Source organism: Ixodes scapularis, unplaced genomic scaffold, assembly GCF_016920785.2.
Source record: "Ixodes scapularis isolate PalLabHiFi unplaced genomic scaffold, ASM1692078v2 PGA_scaffold5__190_contigs__length_132052651, whole genome shotgun sequence".
NCBI lineage: Eukaryota > Metazoa > Arthropoda > Arachnida > Ixodida > Ixodidae > Ixodes > Ixodes scapularis.
Window position 1 is genome coordinate 124,173,494 of NW_024609880.1, and position 27,579 is coordinate 124,201,072.

At 45.1% G+C, this 27,579-nt stretch overlaps 4 protein-coding genes across 4 annotated transcripts; 3 read left to right on the plus strand and 1 right to left on the minus strand.

The window, feature by feature from the left end:
• Positions 1 to 2,337: 2,337 nt before the first annotated feature.
• LOC121045827 lies at positions 2,338 to 3,584 on the plus strand. The gene is made up of 2 exons (XM_040499160.1): positions 2,338 to 2,564; positions 3,456 to 3,584. Exons 1-2 carry the CDS (start codon positions 2,338 to 2,340, stop codon positions 3,568 to 3,570), a joined length of 342 nt encoding a protein of 113 aa, XP_040355094.1. The 3' UTR covers positions 3,571 to 3,584.
• A 516-nt stretch (positions 3,585 to 4,100) lies between these two features.
• On the plus strand, positions 4,101 to 18,218 carry LOC8025288 (sister chromatid cohesion protein DCC1). Its single transcript, XM_029981444.3, has 12 exons — positions 4,101 to 4,203; positions 4,385 to 4,546; positions 5,509 to 5,680; positions 6,681 to 6,809; positions 7,696 to 7,786; positions 8,992 to 9,130; positions 10,996 to 11,042; positions 11,116 to 11,192; positions 13,036 to 13,113; positions 13,240 to 13,325; positions 14,462 to 14,524; positions 16,495 to 18,218. Exons 1-12 carry the CDS (start codon positions 4,196 to 4,198, stop codon positions 16,607 to 16,609), a joined length of 1,167 nt encoding a protein of 388 aa, XP_029837304.2. The 5' UTR covers positions 4,101 to 4,195; the 3' UTR covers positions 16,610 to 18,218.
• A 172-nt stretch (positions 18,219 to 18,390) lies between these two features.
• LOC8025287 (RING-box protein 2) lies at positions 18,391 to 20,152 on the minus strand. Its single transcript, XM_002408481.5, has 3 exons — positions 19,971 to 20,152; positions 19,235 to 19,282; positions 18,391 to 18,691 (listed from the first exon to the last, which is right to left on the minus strand). The coding sequence occupies exons 1-3, from the start codon at positions 20,119 to 20,121 to the stop codon at positions 18,573 to 18,575; spliced, it is 318 nt and encodes a 105-aa protein (XP_002408525.1). The 5' UTR covers positions 20,122 to 20,152; the 3' UTR covers positions 18,391 to 18,572.
• Positions 20,153 to 20,328: 176 nt separating this feature from the next.
• Positions 20,329 to 27,508, plus strand: LOC8025286 (SPRY domain-containing protein 7). The gene is made up of 5 exons (XM_029981443.3): positions 20,329 to 20,496; positions 20,832 to 20,948; positions 23,916 to 24,076; positions 24,903 to 25,005; positions 26,025 to 27,508. Exons 1-5 carry the CDS (start codon positions 20,385 to 20,387, stop codon positions 26,120 to 26,122), a joined length of 591 nt encoding a protein of 196 aa, XP_029837303.1. The 5' UTR covers positions 20,329 to 20,384; the 3' UTR covers positions 26,123 to 27,508.
• Positions 27,509 to 27,579: the final 71 nt, after the last annotated feature.

Below are 27,579 nucleotides of genomic sequence, written 5' to 3' on the forward strand. Positions count from 1 at the left end.
TCATATGTCATGGCTTGCACATGACATGCTGGTGGCTATTCCAACTTGTTCCAGCTGAGAGAAACAAATTTGGTGGTGCGTAATGAATGCTGCAGATGGTTTGGACCCAGCAGCAAGGACACCGTAATGGTCATTGATGCGACATCAATGACCAATGCAAGCCATATATCATGGCAAGAAAACTGCTTTAGAAAGTTTGTTGTGTAATAAATTCAGCATGTGAAGATATGTTGCCTTTGATCTTGCATTGTAAGTAAGCTAAGTAAAATTAGTCCGGCATTTTCGGTTTTCATATTTTCGAAATTTGGCATAGTTCTTTTAGTTTTCATCTAAAAAAAAATGAAAACCGTTTACAACTCCCTGTAACGACGAATTAGAGCGCAGCTCTTGAGGAGGAGGAGGAAAGGGTACTGAGGGGGGGTCATGTGACCTCGGGGAGGGGGGGTCACATGATTTCGGGGGTGTCGCAGGGTTGCATGCAAGCTGGCGACTCCGGTTGGTTGCATGCAACTTGGACTAAATGCAACCCGAGTTGCATGCAACACTTGTTTACGTCGACGGCGACGCCGCTCAAGCCGGAAACGGGCGCCTAAGAGCTGCGCTCTAAAAGTCAATTCTGGTCTTCGTTTTTGTGAATATTTATACATATTGAAGTTCCCCATTTCCATTTCTTTCTGTAATATGGGAATCTCCGTTCAACCCAACACTATATATGGTCTTTGGCTTGCACTTTAAAAGCACTGGGCGAGTATTAACGAACTGCTGCGTTTAGGAGCAGCAGTTTGTACTGCAGTTATATGGAGTTTGCAACTCCAATATGAAAGGGTGATAACCCAGAAACTATACAAATGGGCCTGAAATGCACTTTTTACAGTAGCGTGTAAAATTTGGATTGCAATTATTTCATATAATATAAAATGCTCTTTTCTGTTTATAACTGCCACTTTCAGAAACATCCTCTCACTATTTACCATGACCGTTCCATGCTTTTTATCCGTACCAGTGAGTTTACAAATGAAACTGGCGACCTGCCGGGGAGAACTACAAAATGTCCCCGCAAAATATTTACACGGTTTTTTTCACCACAAAAATAAACTATACATCGCAGAACATCCAATAGTCCTCCCAAATATAGCGCTAGCAGTCCCAAACCAGACGCCAAAGTTTCAGAATGAACCGCTACCTCAAAAAAAGTTATAAGCGATTTTCTGAAAATTTCAATGGGAAAATGGGGCCTGTGTTTGGTAACTGCCACCATTCAACTCCATGTGTTTGAAAGCACCGTCGGTCACCATTTTCCCATTGAAACTTTTAGAACTTTGGCATGTGGTTCGGGACCGCAAGCGCAACATCTGGGCGGAGAATGAGCATTCGGCAATTCATATTTAATTTTTGTTGTGAAAAGAAAAAACTTGTCATTTCTAGGGGGCTACCTTGTACTTATTGCAAAAACTGGTCATTCAGGCAAATGCCAATCAACAGCCGGTACAATGTTTGAAAGCATTGCATGCTTCATGTTCTCACAAAACTCTGGTTGAAAAGCTGAAATATTGCCACTGGCTCAGATAAAACTTTAAGAAATGCCCTCATACATTGAGAAGTTGTGGGATATTTCAGACAACTAATGAAATCCCCATCTTTAAAAGACAGTGAGCTTTGCATGCAAAACCCAGTTACAAAGGAAAACAAAAATTTATCTCTCTAAAGAGCGTTGAACTCCCTAAGCTGTCAGCACTCAGCAAAACATAGGGCAATCCCAAAAATGGCTGACAACTCGATAAGTAAATATGTTGCAAGGTCAGACGATGACAACCTCCACCCCCTAACTAAACGTCCTTCAGTTATGCCATTTGCCTAAAAAAATACTGTAAACTAAAATTTCGCAAAAACCTAATTTTCGCAGATTTCGCGAATCGCCTACAATTCGCGAAAAATACATCCCCGAACAATTAGGGCAATATGCGAACGCTACGGAAGCTACACTCGATTCGCGAAAACTGTAAACCGCAAATAATTTCAAACTTTCAGCTTTGGCCTGATTCGCGAAAATTTGAGCCCACAAAAATCAAGTCGTCTACAGTATATAAAAAAAACAAAAAAACTATCAATTAAAATCTTATTTTGGAAAGTTAATTTGGCTTATATTTATCGTTTTTTATTGTCTGAAACCGAAAACACTAATCCCTGACATAAGCAATCTATCTCATGCCGATTCTACTAAAATCACATTCAGTGCACTTTCACACATAAAACAACAACGAAAAATATGCAGAGGTGTGAGTACACTGTCCGCATCTAACACCTTTTCTTTGTTGCGACTTATGGATAACGAGCAGGATGACTCGTGGAAAGGACAGTTCGCCCTTTAGCAGCATTTGTTACGGAACTTTCAACGCCAGCTCCGCAGAGGTCAACGTTAAAACGTCAGAGTCGGCAACACACAGACGTACAGTATGGGGCTGCCAGATTGAATCCGCTGCAACACTGTGCAACGAAATCTTACCAGAGCCACAGACAACGAAGATGAAGAATGCGAGCAACCATGGTCCAACGGGGTACTTTTCGTCTTGAGGTTTCTGCAACAAGCCAGAACAAAATGTCGCGGAGTCACACTTTGCTCGCGAACAAAACGTCGCGCGACGCGGTAATCGGGGAACCTTGGAGGGGAAAACACGACAGTCCGCAGTTTGACGTGAAGCTGACAGCTGTTCGTTCTCATCACGGAAATAACGCTCGGGGAGAGGGGGAGCGCGACACGACGACTGAAACGGAAACAGCGAATGCGTGTACACCTGTTGGAAATACGACGGATCGTGTTCGGGGGTCTTTAATTGTAATTTACATAACTGATAACTTTTTCTTTTCTTTTTCTAGCTTATTGTTTGTTTATCGCTTACGAGGATCTGACACGCGTCACTTTAGTGAGACGAATTTAAGCGACTCACGAGTTTGCCCAACGTTACAACACCGGCGTCATTAAAACTGGCTACTATAGAAAAACAAAAAGAAACACTGAAAATAAAAACTGTGGACTACGCTTCAACAACCAACCGACGATCATGTCTAACAAATTTAGGCACCTTTTGAACCTTCCGATGCAACATGCAAGACGCTAGTTTTAACGTTGATTGGCTGCCTAGAAAAAAAAAAAAAACCCCACAAAAACAGCACTGCAACGACGCTTAGGAAAGTTATCAGTTGGGATCGGGCACAGATACCAAAAGTTGGGCAAGCACCATCTGCACGTCGCCGAAGCTCGAAACAGCGACAAGTACGCCGACGTTCGCGACAAACCTTAGTGACAGATCGACCTAGATTCCCGCAAAGGACCCGACGAACCGGGAAATAGCGCAGAAAACTACGTGCGCAACACGGCATGAAAACATCGGACATGGCTCACGTAGTACTCATCCGTATCACCAGCTCTTCGGCATGAAGGGTACGGACATGGAGAGCGAACTTACGGTGGTCTTGGGAACGTTTCCTCGTAGTACCACGTTTTTACTGGCTTTCTCGTTGGCCATCCGCATTCTTTGGCTGTTGACCATGGTGAAAGCCTGTGTGGTTTAATTGGGTTGGCGAACCACAATTTGCCACTCAAGATCAACAGCGGAAGAATGACGTATGTGGCAGTGGCGCTTTATATAGTGCTCTGACGTCTGTTTGCTGTATCAAGGCGCCTTCTGCGAAATAGTTCCTCTGAACACTGTTCATTTCGTCGAGTAGACTATGATGAGAGAATTCTTATGAGTTATTATTGTATTTAATTCGTGTCGGATCGACGAACGTTGCAATAAACCGAGACCAAAAGCATTAAAAGTGAATGAGGGTACACGCCATCAACCTGATACGGCCGGTGTCGGACAACGTGGCATTTGAAGCGGCCACCGCGACACCAAAAATCCCCCAAAAATATTTCGTCCATGCGAACGTTTACAAAACAAATGCTGCTTGAACTGAAATAAAACAATACGTTTTGTCTTGTGTAGACAACTGCCGAGCAGCCTTGTGTTTTGTGATGTGTCTATATTTTGCAGTTTTTTTACGAATGAAAAAAATTAAGCTGTTGGCTAAATTTAGCGGGCAAAACAGCCCAGTCTGGCACTTAAATATTCCCGCGCGATTTCTTTCAGCGCTTGTGCAAACCGTGTAAACAACAACCTTTCTTCGCTGGACCTTCGAGATCTCTCTCACAATGACAAGGTTTACTATTTTAAAAATATTTTTAGGCCGGTAGGAATTCGGTAAAGCCTTAATGTCCACCACCGCAGGCGAGGCCGAGTGTCGTCTGCTAGGATCCCCGCCGGCAGCCCGCATTCGAGACCGACGTGCTTTGTTTGTGTAATTCACATTTTGTACCATCGTTTTTATTTTTTGAATGCAGAACAGAAGAGGACGTCCAGAAGTACCTGGAGCGAGCAAAACTGGAAGCAGATGACTTGATGCCCCTTACCCAATCACTTTACTTCTCGGACGATTCCAGCGATGACCTCATATTGATGGAAGTCGGCACCGACATGCTGAGGAGCTTGAAGGATGGTGAAAAGTCAGTTTTCGATTTACTTTTAACTTTATCAAGTTGTATACGAGCCGCACAAAGATTCAACTCAAAGGATATGCTTTGACACCGCCTCGATCTCAGTCATGCTTCATAATTAAATGCCTGGTCACACGGCGGCGCATGAGCAGATACTTCACGGGAACTTCGTTTCTGCGCATGCGCAGTGCCCATACATTGTTTGGGAAAACGCGGATTTGTTTGTAAAAAGTACTGCGCTGTCAAAATTTTTCTACAGTAAGATGCCGCAGACGCCCATTGGGGCCAGCTCTTGCTCTCTAAACATACACAGAACACAATGGACCTTTTCCGAGAAGCGTTCTGCGCACGCGCGAGCGCCCGATGCCAAGCGGCGGAATTGTCGGAACAAAAAAATCGAGGAAATTCGGAAGGAGGCTGTATAGACCAACTCAACTCTCTGACGTTACACCGCTGCGGTGGCGCTGCTGTCGGCACTAGGCATGCGCAGGTTATTCGCCTAGGCCGAATCTGGTTTCTGCGCGCGCGCAGTGTCCTCGCCTGGTGGGCAATCGCGGGCTTGTTTATAAACAATGTGTTGGTCGATATCAGTGAGTAGAACACGTAACTACAGCATATATATAATTGTGTTACACAAAAAAAGAACGTCGACGGAAAGGAAAACACGACGTTTGGGTGGACGCCACGGATGCCCCTTTTTAAGGTCGCGTTGGGCAGGCGGGGCAGGCGCCACTGCTCAGAGAGCGAAGAAACTGGTAGCGTAGCTCCCATTATCGATTGGTAGCGCAGGTAGGTCACTTCCTCGACCCTTAGTTTGTGCAGCCACCGCCTGGTGCCGTCGGTATGTGGAAAAGGTCCATTGCAAACACACATAATTGTTTTTATGTTATCTGTTGTTGTATGTTTTTTCCACTTTACTGCGACGTGCATCTTTCCAAAAAGCTTTCTTTTTTTTTGTCTCTGCCCAACAGGCTTGTTTTCAGAGGACAAGAGGATGACGCTGTGGTAGCTTGCACGAGCGAACATACATTTGAGGTACGCGAAGCCGACATCTCCAACTCGCTGCTTCTGGTAGCAGACCTTGGCCTGCCGACCGACATCACGTCAAACAATGATGGGACCAGGCAAATTTGCTCTCGTCAGGTAGGTGCTTAGACTGTTCGCAAGTTTGTGCCACTCCTATAAACGTCCTCCCCGGTGCTTACTGTTCATATTTCCGTACGGTGCTCCCAGCCTCTCACCTGCACAGAACCCCTTATAGTAGGTCTTTCGAATAGTCCGACTGCAGTATGTGACCATGAGATCTTTGTGTGGAAAGCCAAATTTTCAAGTTGTTTTCTTCAAAATACCAGGGAAGCTTGTTGAAGAATGCTATTGCCCATGCAAGCGCTACATTTTTTCTAGTTACTTAAAAACAAAGAGAGTCGTACAAGAAAAAGCTATTAATATCGAAGCTTCTGTTGGTTCATAATTCATAAAAGTTGGTTCATGACTCGTAAAATTAAAAGCGCCAACGATAGACAAGGACAATAAAAAAGGCGAACAGGACGAGCTCTCAACTGAACATTTATTGAAAAATAGCTAAAGCAAACAACCACCGATGAAAAACACACGGAATCACCTCATGACGTCACCCACCATGTGTCAATAAAATCAACCTCTTTTTGATGCAGAAAAGTTGACGGCTAGCTGATGCAGCTTTCAGCACCCTCTTTCTAGCACGCACTCCTAGCACTTCCCTCACTTTTTTAAGGGCCCTCCCCACAATCGTGGTATCTTGAAAGTTGGCTTGGCACAAAAAATATCTGCAATGAAAGATCATGCTTGTGCATCCTCTCATTTACGCACCGTCCTGCCTGGCCGACGTACACCCGACTGCATGTCGGCGGTATTATGTACACCACAGCCACGTTACGTACCGTGGATCTTTTGTCATGATTGAAGGTGCATAAGTGTGCATTGTTTCTTTTTTCTTTGCGTGGCGCCGAAAACACAAGCGGCACATCGAATCTTTTTGCCGTACTTAAAAAAAGGTGGCAAAAAGGTTTGATGTGCCGCTTGTGTTTTCGGCGTTCCCACTCTGTCAGTGGCGATAGCTCTGCTACATTCAGTCGCCGGACTAAAGGATCTTTCTTACCCGCAGGTTTCTCGTTCGTTCCACGATTACCTGGAGCTGAGGCCCTGCTGTCCACGCCTGAGAAAGCTGGTGCAGCTCTTGCGGGAACGCCCTTACAGGGGCTCGGAATACGAAGACAACGACAACCGCTCGAAGGTACGCCTTTCCCCATCCCATAATTGTAGATCTATACTTATTCAAAGTCTGGCAATTGGAACCCCTTCTGCGCAATACCTCGACATACCCACAACATAGTCGTCCAGTTCAAAGCCCGTCGATAAAATTTCACGGTACTTACAAGTACTGACGCCCGTTGCTGTGGAAACGTGCAAGGTATGTGCAACGAGCGAATGCTGTGCCTTCATTTGCTTTCAAGGGCTGCCCGATTCACGCACTTCATGCATTGGTGCATTTTTCGCTGCTTATAAGACGAAATCAAACATATATAGGGGGATTTAATCCCGTCATCCTTGGGAACGGACAGTTTCAGGGTACCTCGATCGCGCAACAAGGTCGACTCTTTGAAAGACCGGGGCATTGACAAACCCGCGGCATATTAGGCCTCTAGGTATACACCTGTCCAGCGTTATCGGCCTGAGTGCGAAATGTGTAGTCGCTGTGCTATGGACAGACGCATGTCTGATCCTGAGCTTTCTTGGAATGCGCTCCCCAGCCCAGTAGACAAGGACGGTGTTCTGCAAAAGCTGATCTTTAGAATGGTCTACACCGTCCAGGGTCCTCTCAGGTCAAGTTTAGCTCCATCGTGACGGATTTATAGAACTTTGTGCTGGGCCACACTTAGGTAGTGCTTGCGTCTACGGCTAGATCCAGTCTTTTACACTGTGATCGCCCGATACAAAGCACTAAGCTGCCACAATCCAATTCAATCTGATCCAATCCTAGTCTGATTTGACAGTCAATTGGGCCCAAGCTAGCTTCGGAGTAAGATTTCATCAGTGTGGGTCGATTTTCAAAATTGCGATCCGAGCAGGATTTTGAGGCGCTTTTGTCATGCTCGTAAAAACTCAAACCTGCGTTCCAGTACACGTTCGGCGACATTCTGGACGAAGTACAGGCGAGCGAGGCCGAGCTGAGACAGGCCATCGAGGAACTCCCCGTCGTGGAGATCGACGGTAAGAAACCGCCGAATTATCTCTGTATTTTTCTTCGCCGTAAGATGGACTGCAGCAGAAGCGGCGCGTCGTCCCAGCCAATCCAGTGCCGTGAAGGTATCGCACAACTATGTGCCTCAAGGGTCGTTGCGCCCCTCCCAAAGGTTATGGGATACTCACGTGGCATTGGATGGACTTCAGTGGTTCGTATAGCATAGCTAAATGTGCTGCAAAGTTCTACAGAACAAATGCACAGTTCTGTAGAACCTGAGTAACGGTTGATAGTGGAGCTTGTTGGTACATACTTGTATATATATTTGACAGCTTGAACCAGGGGAAGATATAGAGAAATTGAGACAGGAGAGAATAGACAGCTGACTACCAACGATTATTTAGTGGGAACTTCTTTTTCCTTGCGTGTTTACAGACACCAACAAAAATTATTACATATTAAAACCTATTATGCTAATATAATAATGCATGTGTATGTTTACAAAATTTTCACATTACCTAAACCTAAACTAATATTTTAAATTCACCCGCCACAAGCTCATACTGCCATTTTCTGGACCGTGACGCACCGTAGATATTGTCTCTCCTTTTTGTGAATAGTGATGGACGGGGTGCTGACGCACCCACTCGCTTGTTCTTCGATAGCAAGCGCCTCGAGCATCTCGCGCGCATGAGTATTGTTATTACTGGCTAGGATGGTTATGTCCTTGAACGCTGCACTGCAGTGGCAAGTCCTGCAATGAGCTGCAAGATGCCCTGCCGACGTTCCTTTAAGGGATGCTGCGTGCTCGCGGGCTCTGTCGTTAATGCATCGGCCCGTCTGGCCGATGTAGCACTTCCCGCATGAAAGGGGAATGTTTTAAACCACTCCTGTCATGCATGGTACATATTGTGTTCTGTGGGCAATGTCGCACGTTTTTTCTTTGCCTGTTCTGTTGTTAACTCGTCTGCACATGGAGTACGCTTTGTTAGGCGCGGAGCATACTACTTGGATCTCATTCCTCGCGGCGATCTTTTTCAATTTGTGCGTAATCCCGTGAACTTTGCAGTGCAGCAGATTTAGCTATGTACAACCAACTAGTCCAAGCTTTATTGATCGTATAGCATCTTCCGCGGTCCATCATATTGTGAAACAAAGTACAGTTCCTGACAAATTCTGCTTTGCCTGAGCATTTCTTTTTCTCTTTCTGGTTTCACCGCCGTCTGCCACTCAGGCTTCTACCGGCTCCTGGAGCTGGAGTACCACTTCCGAGTGCAGAACTTCATCGTCAACTACATCGAGGCGGAGTCCCTTCCAATGAGCCGCATTCCGGCCGGGGAAGTTGTGGACAAGGTCTCGGAGTTGGAACCCAGGTCAGTTGTTTGTTTTCCTCCACTTGCACTTGCAGTGCAAGTGGAAGAACCTTAGCGATGTGTTCCAAGTACATTGTACCCTCATTAATTCAAACTCCAGGAAGCCACGAATTCTGTTTGAATTATTAAAAGTTTGAATTATCACAAGTTCATCTAAATATGTTACGAGATAATTTACGAATTGCTATATGGATGGCTAGAGATACAAAACAGATATTTGATGATTATTTCTACACAGACCTACTAATCATAAGCTCGTGTGCCACTCATGAAACATTAGTTAAATTTATGACGAGTTTATTCATCCCTCAAAAACATTGTTTATCGTGGACTGTTTAGACAGGACATGACACCTCACAACAAAATTAAGTTTGTTCACCCTGCAAAAAAGTTGTCTATTGTGAACTATTAAGCAGAGTACACATGAGCGATGGAAACGGGCATCGCACGGCAGTTTCTATAGCAACCTGCACGGACGCTGTGACGTGGACCTATGCCATGCCACCACGCCACAGTGTCCGCGCAAGTTGCTATGAAAAACCGCCACTCGGCGCCCATTTTTGTTGCTCATGTGTCCTCTGTTTCAGAGTCGTATATAGAGAGAGTTTAGCCATTCATTGGGAAAGGGAGTAAATCTCGGTGACTAAAAATATGGTGCACGTGATGTTTCGATCACGGTCATGCAAAATCATTGTGGAAGATCTATAAAGATATAGAAGGTATAAAAAGTGTGCGCACTAGCAAAACGATTGACGTAATCTGTGTGCCAGGCGCCGAGGGCCGGGAATCTGCCGTCCGAGCGGTCAGAACCCGTCCGAGCAAAAGAGAGTTTGAGCGGCACATTCGTTTCTCACATCTTTTTGCATGATCATAATTGAAACATCACGTGCACCATATTTTCAACCATGAAGAGTAACTACATTTTATTCTTAGGCGCTTTTTAAATCTGTTTTTCGCTACCACCACTAGGGGATTACTTTCTTTCGGCTTCTGGTTAGCCAAGAGATGTTCCCTTTACCTGCATCTGGTGCGCGCCTTGGCTCTGCCCGCTCCTCCTATTGACCAAACTCTCTCCATATACGGCTTTTCTCTGCTTTAGCCCCGTTCAGCGCAATTCTTACCTAGCACCAGTGCACTGCAGGAAAGCAACCTCCACAAGTGTTGCTTCTCTGCAGTGCACCGGTGCTCTGCAAGATGCGTGCTCAATGGGGCCGCGAGAACAAAAAGTGTAAATTACACGAAAACACTGCTCGATTTAATCGGCTTATGAATACATTTAAAACATAGCGGGACAACCCAAATATTGAAATTTGTTTGAATTATCCAAAAGTTTGAAATATCCGAGTTCGAATTATCGCGAGCCTACTGTATAAGAGATACATTCTGGGAGCTCCAATTCTTTTTATATCTTTCTGCTTTCGAGGCAACTTCTTTTCTTCCAATCGTCGAGACTAGGTATACAACTTAATATCATTATGATCAGAACAATTTTGTTCCTACATATCCCAATTTAGCTTGAGAAGCAGCCTATAATCAATGCTCATGCTGTTTGTTTCACACTTTAATTTTGTGAATGTAGCACACAGCAGATCCTACTAACCAAGTTATATTCCTATTCTAAACAAGTAATTGTCCGCGGTCGATTAAACAGTTGGTGAAGGATTTTACTGATGGTGCCGTGCATCTATTCGGACACGAGGCAAATATGTGCGTGACGCACCCACAGTCTAAATATTCGGAAAAAGCAGTTCAGCCCCCACAAAGTATAGACAGTCATTATGTTTCAAAACAATGCGGAACTGCCTTGCATGTCCCTTTATCTGCTATATTTCGAGGGACATACTAAATACCAATCTTGTTTACAGGGAAATTGTGGCCGAAGTATTTCGGCGCTGCACGACGCCAAACGAAGGTGACTGAGCTGCACACATTGCTACGAAGGTTGAGTCCTCCAGCCGTACCGAGCACACGTGCTTCAATTGCAGGTGACGAGTTCTACAGCCTGAACTACGACGTCATCTGCAGGACCACGGCCGAGACGCTCCTGCGCACCGTTGGCAAAGTGAGTTGCGAACAATTTGGTATTTACACTTGACCTACAGAGCACTAAAAGGAAGCGTACACAAGCAGAGTGCAGCTTCCACACGTTTGTGCGCTTGCCTCGGCACTGCTTCCTCTCAATGCTGTCCCAGATAATGTCCTAATGTCTAGCATTGCAGTCAAGGCCCCAGTCAGTCGCGATTTGGAATGACGAAAGAAACTACTAAGGAGAAATTTATGCGGTGTCAGCCCATTGATGTCACCCTCGGGTTGTACGCAGCTCCTTGCCGCAAACTAGGTCACATCTGGAGGCACAACAATGGTACTCCAGCCGGGGTGGTGGCGGGATTTTGATTGGTTTCTTTTATATTTATTTATTTATTTTAACCCTGAAGGCCCTTTCGGGCATTACATAAGGGGAATGTGATAAAAAGATTCGTGCAATTGAACCAAGTGGCAATGAAAAAGAGAAAAAATAAAGGTATGAAGCATAAATTGAAGGTAGAAAGAATTTGGCGTGATTGTGGCCTTGAAACATAAGATAGAAAAAAGATGGTGCACAATAAAAACATGTACATCAGAAACAAGACATTGACAGCAACAAATATTGCAGGGATACGAGACTATTCAAGGTTTAACCTGTTTAGTGCAAAGACAAAGGACTGATGGTCACTAATGGAGGCAATTTCTCTGGGGAGGCTGTTCCAGTCCGATATAGCGAGGAGTAGTGGAGAGTTTTTAAACATGTTGGTTCGTGCAAATATGGGGTTCATTTTGAAAGGGTGATCTAAGCGGGACAATATACGGTGTGCCGGTAGTAGGAAAGAGTCCCTAAAAGGCAAGGGACTGTAAGAAAGTTTATGAATAAATGGACAAGTGAAGTCAAAGTTTTAAAGTGCTTACACTTGTGAATTGAGAGTAGTCGCAAGCTATAAACCTAGCAGCTTTGTTTTGAATAGATTCAATCTTATCTGCCAGATATGTTTGATGAGGGTGTCAGATGATAGATGCATACTCAAGTTGAGATCTGACAAGGGCAGTGTAGGCAAGACGTTTTGTATCTGAGTTTGCTTGGAACAGTGTTCATTTGAGAAAGCCAAGAGTTTGCGATGCCTTGTTAGCAATGTGTTCAATGTCAAGGATCCTTGTTAAGTTCGGTGAGAGATGAATGCCAAGATATTTAAAGGATGAGACATTTTCAACGGCGTCACTATCAGTGAAGTACGTGTGAAGGGTGAGATGTTGTTTTGAGGTGAAGGTCACAGCTTTTCTTTTCTGTGTATTTATTTTCATCAAGCCACGTGTCACACCAGTTTGAAACTGTGTCTAAGCCACCTTGTAAAATTGTACAATCGTGAGCGTCCATAACGGGACGGTAGACGACGCAATCGTCCGCGAATAGACGAGCGCAAGAGTTGATGTTAGAGTGGAGATCATTGATGTACATAACAAAAGTACAGGATTCAGTACAGACCCCTGCGGGACACCTGACATCATGGGGAGAGGGGAGGAGAGGCGTTTGCCAATCACAACTGATTGGTGTCTGTTAGTCAAAAAGTTGCTACCAAAAGTTTACAGTAGTAAATGCCAGTGAATCGAGGCAGGTACAAAATGTTTGAAGACAAAATCCGCTCCTACATAGCTCGCGGAAAACCAATCGTTGCGAGTCAAGGATGCCGCACCGATCACACCCGGACCCGGCGACGCAATCGTGGCCGGGATTCCGAGCGTGCGACGTCGTGCTTGGAATTCCGATGCAGGTTCCTGGGCCTCCTTCCAAAGATTGCAATGACCGACTCTCACTCTCACTACGCTCGAGTAGATGTGGAATAAACTGAACGGTGCATGCGACGCGCTTGTTCCAGTTCAACCTGTCCGAGTTCCTCGAAGTCTGGCAGAACAGCGTTCCCGAGGGACTGCGCACGGACATGAGGCAGTTGGAAGTGAGTCGTCTTTTGATCACGACGCGGGTGTTTTCATTGCTCTCTGACGCTCTCCCCAGCTCTTTCGACCCTGTCATTTTCTTGTTTCGCTCGAAAGATACCGGTAAATACCTCGACGTGTCGCAGGGGCTTGCATTGACGGACAACAGTTCCATACCCAAGTCGATCTACCTGTTCGACAAGTGGGACCTGCCGGAAGACGCGACGGAAAGGTGCGCGCATCTCCATTGCTACGGTGCCTGGGACGTGTCTTGGACCGGCGCATTTACCGCATCCTAAAAAGTGGTCTCTCGATCGGGTGAAAGACCACTAAAAACTAGTCTTCCTCCCCACGTCATCGTAGAAATGTTGCATCGTTGGCGGCCGTGATCCTGGCGGTGTTGCAGCGGCTGAAGTGTATGTGTCTGACGTTCGTTCCACCGTAGATCTCTCTCCAGCTTGACAGCCCACGGAAGCTTTGGCAGCCAGGAGTCGGAAGGCCGTGATGACAGCAACACTCGCATTCTCTCCTGTATTTCTTTTTTTTTTTGTCTCAGAACTTTGACGCACAGTTAGGATCGCGACGTCCGACGATGCAACACTCCGGCTTTTCTTTTATTGCAGTTGCTAAGGACCGTGACATCCGACGATGCAACACTCCGGCTTTTCTTTTGACGCACACTGGTTAGGATCGCGACATCTGACGACGCAACACTCCGGCTTTTCTTTTGACGCACAGTTAGGATCGCGACATCCGACGATGCAAAACTCCAGCTTTTCTTTTGACGCACAGTTGTTAGGATCGCGACGTCCGACGAGGCAACGCTCCGGCTTTTCTTTTGACGCACAGCTGTTAGGATTGCGACGCCCGACAACGCAACTCCGGCTTTTCTTTTGACGCACAGTTGGTAGGATCGCGACGTCCGACGACGCAACACTCCGGCTTTTCTGACATCATTTGTTACCCCTTCGGGACCTTTTTGATGCATGGGAGGAATAGGACACTAAAAACACCGGTCGGAAACGGGTTCCAAACACCGCACTATCATCCGTGATGTGCAGACCACGACTCGGCTAGCCCAAGCACCCGATCTTCGACGTCACATCCGCTCTTCTAAAACCAAAGGGCTGCCATCAAAGTATCGGCACAGACTTGCCCAAGTGCGGCACCAACTTCGTCCGTAAAGTTGGGCGTTCGACAACTCGGACGAAAATATACGGCTAGGAAGTGTGACAGTCCATGGCTGTTTCCCAAAGAATTGCTGATTATCATACTCGAAGACTGCCAAAATGCTTCTGCAATTATCACCGACATTTACGGATGTTGGGCTGAAAAATTCTGGTTTTTCGATGTGTACTTTTCACGCAGGTTCGACCATCTGTTTAGAGCCAAGAGGACGTGGGGGTTCGACGAAATACGGCCATACATAGCGTGAGTGGATATTTAAGGAGAGCTGCTGTTGTAGCGAGACATATTTTTTTCGATTGCGCGTGCTCTCCCCCCAATTTTCTAGTATGATAGATCGTCTCTAGTAAAAGGTATGAAGAATTCATCCGCTAGCACGTTTTCATGGTCTTTTGGTAGCAAACTGCGTGCAAGTACAAAATCCAACACAGAAAATAATTTTTAGTTTGGCCGAGATTCCCCGTCTTCTTCTCTGCTCCTCCTCCTTGCCTGAACGCAGTGGGGTTTGGGAGCTAGGGCAATAAGAAATTATTTTAAAACAGTGTATCTTCATTTGCAAGTGCGCTTGTCTCAAATGTTACGGTGATTTATACGTCAAGCAAATCCCTCCCAAGCATTTGAGACTCTAGATATCAGTTGGGTTCTAATCAAGGGCTACAAGACATCTCATTTTGGAGGTGCATTTCTGTTGTCTCGTCATTTGGTCTCCAGTGAAGCCCCGCGTCCCATTTTCGTGGGAATGTGCGCGCATAGTTGCGAAATTGGTGCTAAGCGAATGAAAGAAATCTAAAATAATACATTTTATAAAAATAAACATATACTATAAAAATGTTTCCTCCCGTAGAGAAAACTTGGAGCTTTTTCTGTGGTTCCATATATCAATATGTTTGGTTGGCACAGTTGTTTGTTTGGGCTACTTTTCTATATTACTACCGTAATATCCCAAGATAGCCCACCTATCATCAAATGCCAATCGGGTTAAAATAAGGAGTAAACTAGGGCGAAACAAGTAGGCTAACTTTCGGTGTGTGATCGAAAGTTGAAAAAAAAAAGCTACTAGTTTTAGATTCTGTGACCTGCAAAACTTGCGATTGCGGGGAGGGGCGCTGAACCAGAAAGGACTGTCCCTCACAGGCAGCGATGGTTGCTTATCTCCCATCTTGGCTAAGTAATGCCATTTCTCCCGAGATTGCCATTGGCCAGTGCCTTGCAATTACTAGAAATGGTCCATATTCCGGCATTTTGAAAAAATTGCAAATTGTGCCAAATGCACGGGTGGGTCATCTTTTGGAGGTGGACCAACTCTCGAGATATTAGGGAGTTTTAGTAGATCGTTCCGATACCTCCGATAGCCCCGATAACGATACTATGCATGCACAAGGGAGGCGGCGGTGAAGTATCGGGATATCGTTATCGGAGCCATGGGAACGATCTACTAAAACTTTCTATTAAGGTATATTGGCATGCTTTTGTTTTGTGTAAAAATGAAGAAAGGTGCTTGTGTACTCAAGTAAACAAAGAACTAAGGAAAAAATGACCATTTGTACACTGAATTGAATTGCAGCAGAGCTTGCTTTTTCTTTTGGCCCTGCTCCCGTTCCGCTTAACCACTTACCGCCGATCCCCAGTTTTAACGCAAAATTAGTATAGCACTTTCATGGCGGAGTCCACGAATGACAAGAGTAAGTAAACGGACACAACGGAAAATTTGCTTCAGTCTCAGAGCTCCATTACTTTATACTTCCAGTTGCATCGCAAAACGTGTTCCTCTGGGTTTACAGAGAGTGCACGAACACCTTTTCGGCGCTTATCAAGTACTACATAGACTACTACTATTAGGCTTCGAATTATCATATTATATGCAGTGTTCACCTTACAGCCAAGGACACAATACTGCCACGATACTATGCCAATGTCAAATTTTTCGACGCTATTAAAAGCACAATAAAACCTCCGCAACTCGGGAGACCTCCAGAGGTAGTACGGCCGTGCGAGCACGGACATAACCTGCAACAGAGTTGGGCAACAGGACGCCGTACGCTACCTACAAGCTCCGGTTGCGTGTGGCATTTCTAGATCCACCATACATGGTAGCCAGTCGACTGCAGTTGTGTTATAAGAATGGACCTATGCGAATGCAGACAAAGCACGAACGTAGGCAGTCGCAATGTTTCCTTCGACAAGATCACATCGGCCTCGTTTTTGCAACTCCCAAGGGACCTGTGTGTTGGCGGCCAGAAAACTGACGTGGATGCCCTGCTGATGAAGCACGTCCGTGCCGCAATGCAGAGCGGGGCACGGACGTACACTGCCAAGCGACCTGTCCGATAGAAGTTCTGCTACGACAGAAGCCCCGGCTACACCTCCCATCATCGACGTGTTTGAAGAACAAGCATCGCTCTCGGTCGGTGTTGAGCTGGTGTCAAGCCGAGGGACCGTTCCACACCTTGTTCGCAAATATTGTGTGCTTTAACAGAAATGTGAGCCAACCTCACAATGCTTCCATGTCAAGAACTATACTTTGTTTCACTTCCAAGTCCAGACGCAGCTAACGCTACAAACTGAAGGAACCAATCGTACAGTGTCAAAAGTGCACCAATGAGGTGTTCGTCCTGTTTCTATACATGCTCTATCATTGCTGAACCGATCATGTACAGGGAAGGCTGAGTGAATTGTGCTTTTGACGTTGTTTGATTCGTCCCATCAGCTCGTAGCGTTGGCTACATCTTGACGTAAGGTGAAGTATAGCAACAAATGCACCAACAAACAAAACAGTGCGTGAGCCGAACTGGTTGAATGTTCCTTTTACAGAATTCAGCTTTTAAAATTTACCTGTCCCCATGCCTTTGTCTCTTTTATGCCGTTGTGGTTGTATCGACGATACGACTACCTGGTTTCTGCGTGGTGTTGCGATTTAGTTAATGGCGATGGTGTTGCACGCTTGCAAGGTGCCAGATTTGAATGTTATGTTCAATCTTTCAAAGTGCCTATACTTTTATATTTTTCATTTGTTGTACCTAACATGTACCAACTAGCCCAAGTTTAGTATGCCTTGCTGCTTGTGAAAATGTTTGTTGTCTGGAAACAGCCCAAGATCGAGAGAGAAAAAAAAAAAAAGAAAGTGCCCAACTCCAGCATTTTTTTTTTAAGTTTTTTTTGTGCGAGTTAGTTTCCTTTGGTGGCTTTTGAGGCCAAGTGAGCTTTGGTTGCACAAACACAGCCAAAGCATCACTGAGAAGCTTGCACCAGAGGAGGGCCCATCATATTTTCCTTATCTGTAATCAAACACCTACTCATTTGTGTCGACTACTTTTGCAGTCCCCTAATTGCTTCCTTTGTCTGTGGTAATAAACAAGAATAATATCAAACTGGCATTCAGAAAACAATCGTGTTCTTCACTGTCAATTTTGGAATTTGAGTGTGATTTTGGTTGACATCTCCTTTTCGCAAAGGAACAAAAATGTCCTTCTTTTCACAACCAAAGAAAGTGGGTCAATAAAAATTAGGCACTGGTAATTCACAAAGATGGCCGGCAGTTTTGACTGGTGTTATGTGGTCCCTGTCACAATTACCTACAGTGATTGTACGGAGCGCATTTTCTATCGCCACAGAGACTACCGCAAGATACCAAAGAAGTGCTCACCCCACTTTCACTGAAAACTGGGTTAACCTAGGCATGGGCACTAGTCCTCTCAAATCGGGCGCATCATTTTCAGAATTCCAAGGTTTGGAAAATGTTAATAGTGGGTGCTTTCACAGTATTTTAGGGTAGTACCGAGAGATTTGGGCAAAAGACCGTCACCTCCGAGTCTATGTGAAGAAACAGTTTAACCCAATTCCTGCAAAATGGATTCAGGTCTACCTAAAAACGAAGAACCATACTCATACGGCACGCGTCATGCGCATGCGGCTACACGTCTGGGACAAAGTATGCAAGAAAGAAGCACCACGAATTGGCCGCATCGGTCACACTATCTTTAAACCCTACATGGCGACATTGCAACCTCCCAGTGTCTGTGCTAGATGGTCACATGGATGAGAGACGGTTTTATGTGTTGCACACATCTGTCCACACATTAGGGAAAAAAATACAAGAGGCACCACGAACTGGCTGCATTGATGGCACAATCTTTAAACTTCACGGCGACATTGGGACCTCCAAATCTCTGCGCTAGATGGTCGCACGGATGAAAGGACGTCTCCAGAACATGGCCGAGGCTCGTGTAATCAGTCCCGTGGCACTTCCGTGGTGACGGGGTTCGAAATGCCCTGGGCGGTGGCTGGATTGGGGGCGTCACTTGCCAATGCGCTGCACTATCCAGTCCTGCTGGCAAAGTGGGCAGCGGTTGTTCTGCTTCACCCACAGCGACATGCAACAGTTGTGGAACGAGTGGTTGCACTCTCCCCACACCACTGGAACAACAAATGTGCTCTCGGTTACTTTCTTTCTGTCTCTCCCCCAGCATCATACACAGCCTGTTTCTTTAAGTAAACCAGCAACGAACACCTCTGTAGACTACCAGCAAACTCAATTTCACAATTTTTATGTGTTAACTTTCGTTTACAGCACATACTATGTACTGAAAATTTTTGTTTACTAGTACGAACAAAGCAAGCATATGTTTCTAAATCTGCCCCCAGTGATAGCTTTTTTTCTCTTTTTTCTGTGGCCCATCACTTTTTTATCTGTCATCTTATGGATTAATTTCAGCAAATGCTTGGTATAAGGTTTGAACACCATCATACTTGGCCCAACTGTAACTGCTTTGTCCAAGTGTGAACCCCCCTGTAAAGGATCCATAGAATGGAACACTGCCTTGCAACTGTTGACGCTGCAATAGTTTAACAACTTTAAGCAGTTCAGTTCCCAATGCACCTTCAATAGAACAGTGAGCACACAAGAATACGGGTCCGCGGTGAATGAATGAATGCGTCCCAACTTCGCACAGAACATACCAACGCAGTCGTCTTGCTTGTTCTCGGCTTGACACCTCAAGCAAGCATCTGAAATATACGAGTTATCAGTCGGCGACACAGGACGCGCACGATTTCAGTCAGGTGGTCTTAATTCAAACCTTAAAGTCCATAAAATCTTATCACAAAATTTGTTCTTGAAAACTGGGAATTCATCACATTTTCACTCTGTCACATACAGGAAAGCAGCAGCAGCATATGTCTGTTGAACACACGACCGAATTTTTTAATTATATACAAACTTTCAAATGAAACTACCTCTGGCTAATGCAAAATAGCGCAGACGACACGCAAAGCCAGTCGGGGCTGCGTAGTCTGCTTTTGGCGCTGGCCTTCCGATTGCCATTTCCCCAGACATTTATTTGCTGCAACCGCACCTACTAAGCAGTGCCATGACGCGAAATGAATAATTGAGTAAGAAGTTCTGAGGAAAAAAAAAAAAAAAAAGTAATGGAACCGCGCAGCGATAGGATCCGAGTACTACGTTTCGACACCTCGAAAGCGCGACGCCGTGGAACCTTAGAAAAGAAACTACACTGAGCATAAGAAAGGGTTCGTGCAGTTTACGGTTGCCGGTATTTTGTCCCCCCTAAACCTAAAAAAAAAAAAAAAAAAAACCACACGCGTAGGTCGGTGATTTGTTGTGGAGGTGTTCAACTTGAAGTACGCGCTGTTGTCATTCGGAGCGTCCCTCAAGCGGGGCGGTGTGCACTCTTACCCATCACTTGAACACGGCAAATGGCGCACGTGTCGCATTCAACGTCCCAGCTCCACATCGCCACAGCGTTCCACTTCTTGAGAACAAACATTTTATCCGCTTTCTGCCCGTTGATCTCACCATCTTTCTCAAAGTCATCTTCGTCTGCCATTTCTGGCGTCTGAAGGAGAAAGCCGACAAAGCGGCTATAAACTTTCTAGTTTCGTAGGAAAAAAAAACACAAATATTCAAATATCACAAATTAAAAAAAAATGATAATAATATTGTCCTAATAAAACATATGAATGTTTTAAGATTAAACAGCAAAGAACAAGCTGAAACTCTAAACGGTTTTAAATACGCAATTCCCTTCCTCTCCACTTCGCTCTGCCGTCATCAGATGAGGTGCAGTCGGTGCTGCGAGTACTCTATCAGATGGCAACTTGTTTTGGATGTATTCGCCGATGTTTCAACGCCGGAGGATTTAATAATGCGGGTGCCCAAGTCAACCGACTACCCACGGTCGTCTTGGACATGCTCCACATGGGTATGGACCAGTAAACACCCTCCCGGGCTTCACTTTTTACTGTTGGGTCAACAGATACAGCTGTGTAGGAGTTTGCAGTTATTCGGGTAACATGTCCAAATATGCGCCTTAAATGTTCAACAACACTTCACTTTTTGAGCATTATAACTGATAATACATTTTAAATCAACTAAAATTCAAAGTTCGTAATCTCTGATTGTGCAAACAGAAAATCTTGCTTATTTACCTAACGACATTTTGCGGCATACGGTCTAGAGGAAACGAATAAATAAATAAACGAGTTTGTCAAAATAGAGCGTTGAGGGTGATATTCAGTCACTCTGCTTCATCCTCAGGCCAAGACGTGGTGATCGTCAAGAACGGGCAAAGGATTTGTGGCAGCGGTGCCGCGCTCGCCAATGCACCTCTAGTTCAGAATAAATCCTACTTCGAGGTGAAGCTGCAACAGAACGGTGAGAATTGGACTTCTAATCTTCGGCATGACAGAGTTCATTGTTGACGACCCCTTTGGTGACCACGGCAACTTTGAACGTGCGTGCCAGCGGTCTGTGCCCAAGTCTCTAGAAGTTTGTGTTAGGCGTTGCGCTTGTGCAATTCGCGCTCCTATGAAGCACTCCATGCGGCGCACATCCTGTGCACCTCTATTCTTTGTTATATCAGTTATTATAATTTTGTTGACTTCTACCAGGTGCCCAAGGCCAGGGACATTTTGTGTGTGGGCCATCACATTATTTTTTACAGCTGTTCTTTGCACAGACAAGAATGCTTGACGAAACAAATCAAGAAGGGGAACAAGGGGGACAAAGGACAAACGCAAATCTCCAAACACAGCTAAGTGACTGGTCCGTGACCAAAAAAATCCGCCTGGTCCTGGTATAGAACCAGGGACCTCTCCATCTTCAGTTGAGCGCTCTACCAACTGAGCTAACCAGGAGTAACACGTCAGTAGAGCAAGCGGGTTTTATCAGCTGCCACCAGTTTAACACCAACAAGGGTGAACGGCCTGCATTTTAAGGTTAGGATGATAAAGCAATTAATGCAAAGGTGCAAGCGAGCTGGAGAAGAATGACGATAAACATCCCTGGAGAAGGGGATGATAAGAATTACCTTCTCCAGGAATTTTTATCGTCATTCTTGTCCAACTCTCTTGCACCTTTGCATTAATTACATTATCATCGTAACCTTAAAAATGCAGGCCGTTTACCCTTGTTGGTGTTAGACTGGTGGCAGCTGATAAAACCCGTTTGCTCTACTGACGTCTAACTCCTGGTTAGCTCAGTTGGTACAGTGCTCCACTGGAAATGGAGAGGTCCCTGGTTCGATACCAGGACAAGGCGGATGGCTTTTGGTCGCACACCAGTCACCTAGCTGTGTTTAGAGATTTGTGTTTGTCCTTTGTCCCCCTTTCTCCAGGGATTTTTATAGCCATTCTTGTCCAGCTCACTTGCACTTGATTTATTTATTTATTTATTTAAGTACCCTCAAGGCCCTGGGGCATTACAGAGGGGAGTGGTACAAGACAAATTTGGAACACAAACACTAAAAGCCAAGCACTAAAAATGTTTAAAAAAAAAGTGTAAACAAATTAAGAAATGTATAGAATAAGGCAAACAAACAAAGAAAAATATTAACATAGGTAAGTAGTCAACACACTTTTAAACAAGTCGAAGGACGGTATGTTTACTAATTGCCCGGGAAGGCAATTCCACTCTGAAGATGTCCTTGGAATAAAAGAGTTATAATAGGCTGAGTTAATGCAATGAGGAATTTTGACTTTAAATTGATGATCTACGCGCGGCGAAATGAAAACAGGATTTAACATTAGTTTGTTATTTAGCGAAGTATTGGAATGATAAATTTTATAAAAAAGACAAACGAGATATTTTCCGGCGTAATGAAAGAGCAGGAAGTGATAAATTAGTTATCATAGTTGAGACACTAGATGTGCGATGATAGTTAGTAATTATAAAACTTTTTAGATATGGCTAACATAGTTACGTTATCATTGTAACTATGCTAGCCATTCTTGAGAAGTGCCTTCTTGCATCAAGAATTCTTGACGCAAAATGTGGGGCTGCTTTTCATTAGATAAGCGCAACATTACAAAAGAGTGTTACGAAACATTGTCATGCAAAGAATGATCCGCTAAATTTGTGGGCAAGACAACCCCGCCAAATCTTTTGAGGTGCTGTCACGTAAGGGTCGTCGGAGCGATCGCGGTTACGCGACATCATCCAGTAGGATGATGTCATGTAGCCATGGTGCCGGCCAATAGGAGTGAGATGCCTCACTCTCGGCAACAATCGGCGGCTCAAAACACACCACACATTCTCCCAACTTTTGAGGGTGTGCTTGATTTGTTTTCTAGCATCTGGAATCTGGTGTAAAAGCCATATTTAAAAAAGGAGACAAGACCTTTCTGGATCTTTCTTAAATTTCTAGACAGCAGAAGCTCTAGTTTAGAAAAGATCAGCCGGTTGATAAGACTATTTTATACTTGTTGTTTTTATTTGATTTTTTTTTAAAATAAATATCCTCAATGTGTACAGGCACCTCAAATATCAGCTGACCTTGTGTTAGAAACCCCAGGTTAGCAGTTGTATCAGACTGGCCACAAAGACCCCACTAAGGGGGTACAGGGTGGTGTTCTAAACCAACCCCTTTCTACCGCATAAATATTCTTACAAAATATTTGATGGGTCAACCACACCATTAACCTATCCTTGCCATTGACAGATCTTTTCCAAGTCTGACTTTCCACTACACATCCATGCAATCGGTTTTGTTTGGGGTTGTGCAAATATTGCTTCTATTGCTTCAAATTGTGGTCCCTAGCTTGAACACTGTGACAAGAGCCAGTAAACCAATATACCACAACTTTCCTTTGCAATTTGAGGGCTACGAATGATGCAGCACTATCCAGTTTGCACACCTACGGCAATTTTTTACCTCGCTATGCCCTTCCTTTTTTTTTTTAATACAAAATGTGTATAGGGTCAAGGTTCAAGAGAAATATGTCCCAAAAATGTAACATGCATTTTTCTCACCAACTTTAGCGGGGGAATTGAATTGGTCGCTCATCAACCACGTGATGTCATAGATGCCACGTGACATGGTGATGTTACGCGACACCAACGGAACGACCCCTACCTTCTGACAGTGACACCAACCATGCTACGTCACGCAACGTTACAGTGTCATGCAACCAGGAGATCCCTAGTGGCATTGACCATGCGAGCGTCTAACATTTGTACGTATGGCGGTCACAATATCTACAACACTCGTGGTCGTATTGTATGTAGAACAAGCTCGAAAAATTTCTTATAAACACCCGGTGCAGCCCAAAACATGCCGTGCATTTTGTCCGTCTTAACTGAATACATAGGATGCATTATTTCCTTTTCCTCGCTCGGGTCCAGGGCTCTGGGGCCTGGGGGTGGCGACCCAGAAGACGGACCTGAACCGGGTTCCCCTTGGCCAGGACCTGGACAGCTGCGTGCTGACGAGCGACGCCACCGTGCTGTGCAACAGGGAGGTGCTGCATAAGCTGCAACCTACCATCCAGGAGGGGGACGTCATAGTGAGTGCTCTCCAAAACGTTCACTGTCCATGTATCGTGGCAAGCAGTCCTGCGATAGGCCCTTTTCAAAAGAGTCATCTAGTGGCAGTCTCGGAATCTCCAATATTTCCGCACTAATGGCGGCGAAAGGAGAACAAGATCAGCTAAATCGAGCACTATTTACTTCGTAAGTCGAAGGGCGACGTACGAGGACCACCTAGTTAGAATGAATTTCGTGATTTCTGCCGCTTTCCAAGACGTTGGCTTTCGCTAGTTTGAAGCTGTGTAACGACTAATTAGAGCGTCGGGTTTGGCTTTGCACAAGGCGGGTAGACCCAGCCTTCAAAGATAATCTTTTCTTTATTGGACGATAGTTGAGGAAACATTAGAAAGAAAAGCGAAGGGAAAGGCCATGCCTCGTGCCGAACAGAAAGAGTGGCACATTCAAAAGCCAGGGCCTTGGCTTATCGCAGTACGAGGCTCAACCTTTTGGGTCTCGAGAGGGCCTTGAAATTTGTGCGACAGCTTGGTTTGCGGGTCAGCTCGCCGTTGATGAAAACGGGTACAGGCTACTGGGCATTCCCGAGGAAAACTTGCTTGGGTTTTCACGTCGCTCAAATGCATACGAGTGTCACAGCCGGTAGCAGAGGTGATAAAGGTAAGGTGTGAAATTTAATGCACGATGGTTGTGAATTCGGAGGTTTCAGGAAACTTTCACTTTTGTCGTGTTTATTTGGACAACAGTTGTATCGTTAGAAGTTCTATCGTAGCACGAGAGAAACCATAGTAAATATACAGTCACATCACCGCATACGTACATATCTGCCCGTACACATTTCTCCGGCAGGGCGTTTCGTACGACCACCTGGAACTCAACTTCTACCTCAACGGAGCTGACCTCCACGCTCCAGTGACTGGTGTCAAGGGCGAGGTCTACCCTGTACTTTACGGTACGGTGCCTGTCCTTGTGGCACAATCGCTGCGGGATATTAAGACCAAGTTCAACCCGCGAAGCATGTCACAGCGTTTTGAGCGCGACAGACTTTGTCACGACAGCTGCTGCCGTGGTGATGCATCGCAACATTTCGTCGCATGCGGTCGCAGCACAGTTGGCCGTACTGTAAAGATAAATGTCTGAACCAGCAGCCATTTTCTTAGGGGCCAGCTGAAGAAAGCTTGTCAAGATTATGGTATTTTTGGTCACTGTTTGGGAGCAGGGAAATCACAGTATCAAATATACCATTGTTGTGAGAGTGAAATATTGGGCAACTTCGTGGTAAAAACGGTGCAAATAGAAATGAGAATGAAAGGGGCCCTGCCCCCTTTCTTCATAATCGTGCTGTTTTCACCATGAATAATACTACTACAATCTAACACCTTGCGATTTGTTTTATACATTCTACCTTCAGTCACAAGCTCTAGTTTTTAGGCTGGCAGTTATTATTGGTTTCTTAGTTTGTCGCAGATACTCATTGCCGTTTTCTGCCAGCGCCTCCTCCACACTCCCTTGTTCTGAAACAAGAAATTTTCATAAATTACCTAGTTGCTCATTATTTGTGGGTGTTCATTAATCCTTCAAATAGGCCGGTGCCATTTTCAGAGCTTATGCCTCACACTTTTGCCAACCTTCCAAAGCAATGAATGTGTGCGTGCTGAACTGCATATTTGTAAACGTTTGGACGGTACTGTGTAATGGCTGGTTTACACATTTGTGTCGGTTGCTTTTGCAGCAACCGAAATGATTGCAATAGCACAAAGACACCAGGACAAGTGTGGCAAGCGACGCAAAAGGTAGCTTCGCGAAGCAACGACGAGTCACAATTGTTCCGGTGTTTTGTCATATCTCTCGCTTACGATTGTTGTAAATGTAAGTGTTGGAAACGTGTGAACTAGCCTCGACAGTGGACTTTAGAATGGTATACAGATACAGGCAGGTAGAGCCTTCTCAATATCTCGCTGTTCGTTCCAGTGGACGACGGAGCAATCCTGGACGCAGTCTTCACGTCCTTCTACCACAGCCCGCCTCCAGGCTTCGAGCAGATCATGGTGGAGCAGTCCCTCCTCTGAGCGCGGCAACCCATCCCCAAATTCCCACTGCAATCGCGACGTGGTACTTGTCGGGAAGCCTCCGCCGGTCGCACCACTTCCTTGTGGCTGTGCCCGGCAAGCTCTCGTGGCCCCCTAAGTTATAAGCATGTAGCCCAGCGTTGGAGACATCCAGTTTTTGGAGCCAGCGCTGCGAAACCGGTGTGCATCAATCGAGCTTCTCCGGAAGCCCGACCGTCTGATAACGGGTTGTGCTTGTGAGGAGGCTTATCAAAATGCCCTGCTTTCTTTATGGGCCGCCTTTCCTTAGTGTCACCTTGTGCAAAAGAATGCTGTTCATGTTCAGAGACTTTGTCGACGTTAATGCGCTCGCAGCAGGGTTAAGTCACTGATGGTGGAGCGGGTACTAATGTGCGGTGTTCTTTGTGTGGAAGTGCGCCATGCGTTTCGCTCGCATCGTGGTAGCGGTGAAGCGTTCTACCCATGGCAAGTAGGAAGCGGAGTTTCAATGCGAGGAGTAATTAGATGGTGTATCCCACCAATCTGGATTGTTACATGTTCTTGGGTCGATAAAGCTAATGAAAAAAAAAAAAGGCAGCATAAAATGTGCAAATAACTTCAACGGGCATTATCACAGAAATATCTGGAAGGCCAATGTGGAAGTTGGTGCTTCCAAGACAGCTAAACAAGCTAAGCAAAATGAAAATGTGGCAGCTCCATAGATGATACAGCACATGTGCCGACACTCTTAACTGAATGATGTAAAATGGATTATGTACTATTTTTAAGGAACAATCGAACTGCCTGATCTGTAGCCTTGCAATGGGTTCAAGATGGAAAGGCAGGGAAGAGAGATTGAGAATCTATTATACCTACAGCAACTTTAAATAGTTGCTTTGAGCACTCCTCTCAGAGCTTGTGAGGTATTATTTGGCAAAGGTAAACTCTGGAACAGTTTTATATAAACCGTCCAGATTTGGTGGCAGTTAAATGGGAGTAAAACTACGCATTGAAACAATTGCTAAACCTACACTGCTCTCAGCTGAACCTATTATTTTCCATTACTATGGAAAATTGCATTTTCACTAACTTATATGTATAAACATTATTTATTAGGATAGGGATTGAAAAGGGGGGACTCAACCACTAAGAGAGAGGCTGAACTAACAATGTTATTGTTTTTTTTTTCCCCCTTAACTATATGCTTGTAGCATATGCACAATTTGTAAAGCTTTGAGCTTGCTGAGAAGCATGCTCGTAGCCTCACGAATGGGAGAGAAAAGCTCCGTTATAATTTTGTGCATGCCGCTACTACCGGGCACTTGCCTCAGTTGATAGCAAAGTCCACTGAATTGATTTGTCTGGCATTGCAACACTGTACATTAAAAGTAAGTTATGATTTCAAAACTACTGTCATTATTTACTGTTTGGTGTTCCACTTCATTTTGTGTTGAAGTTTTAAAGAACTTGATCAGTAT

What these genes read in the sequence shown, in the direction of transcription:
- LOC121045827 (XM_040499160.1), top strand. Translation starts at nt 2,338, where the DNA reads ATGACTCGTGGAAAGGACAGTTCGCCCTTTAGCAGCATTTGTTACGGA. An exon ending in GGTCCAACGGGGTACTTTTC is followed by an intron (nt 2,565 to 3,455) that starts GTCTTGAGGTTT and finishes GGACATGGAGAG; the next exon opens with CGAACTTACGGTGGTCTTGG.
- LOC8025288 (XM_029981444.3), top strand. An exon ending in CCCCGTCGTGGAGATCGACG is followed by an intron (nt 7,787 to 8,991) that starts GTAAGAAACCGC and finishes TCTGCCACTCAG; the next exon opens with GCTTCTACCGGCTCCTGGAG. An exon ending in CGGACATGAGGCAGTTGGAA is followed by an intron (nt 13,114 to 13,239) that starts GTGAGTCGTCTT and finishes GACGTGTCGCAG; the next exon opens with GGGCTTGCATTGACGGACAA.
- LOC8025287 (XM_002408481.5), bottom strand. Translation starts at nt 20,121, where the DNA reads ATGGCAGACGAAGATGACTTTGAGAAAGATGGTGAGATCAACGGGCAG. An exon ending in TTGCCGTGTTCAAGTGATGG is followed by an intron (nt 19,283 to 19,970) that starts GTAAGAGTGCAC and finishes CGTATATTTCAG; the next exon opens with ATGCTTGCTTGAGGTGTCAA. An exon ending in CAAGCAAGACGACTGCGTTG is followed by an intron (nt 18,692 to 19,234) that starts GTATGTTCTGTG and finishes TTGTTGTTCCAG; the next exon opens with TGGTGTGGGGAGAGTGCAAC.
- LOC8025286 (XM_029981443.3), top strand. Translation starts at nt 20,385, where the DNA reads ATGGCAACTTGTTTTGGATGTATTCGCCGATGTTTCAACGCCGGAGGA. An exon ending in GGTGAAGCTGCAACAGAACG is followed by an intron (nt 20,949 to 23,915) that starts GTGAGAATTGGA and finishes GCTCGGGTCCAG; the next exon opens with GGCTCTGGGGCCTGGGGGTG. An exon ending in GGTCTACCCTGTACTTTACG is followed by an intron (nt 25,006 to 26,024) that starts GTACGGTGCCTG and finishes TGTTCGTTCCAG; the next exon opens with TGGACGACGGAGCAATCCTG.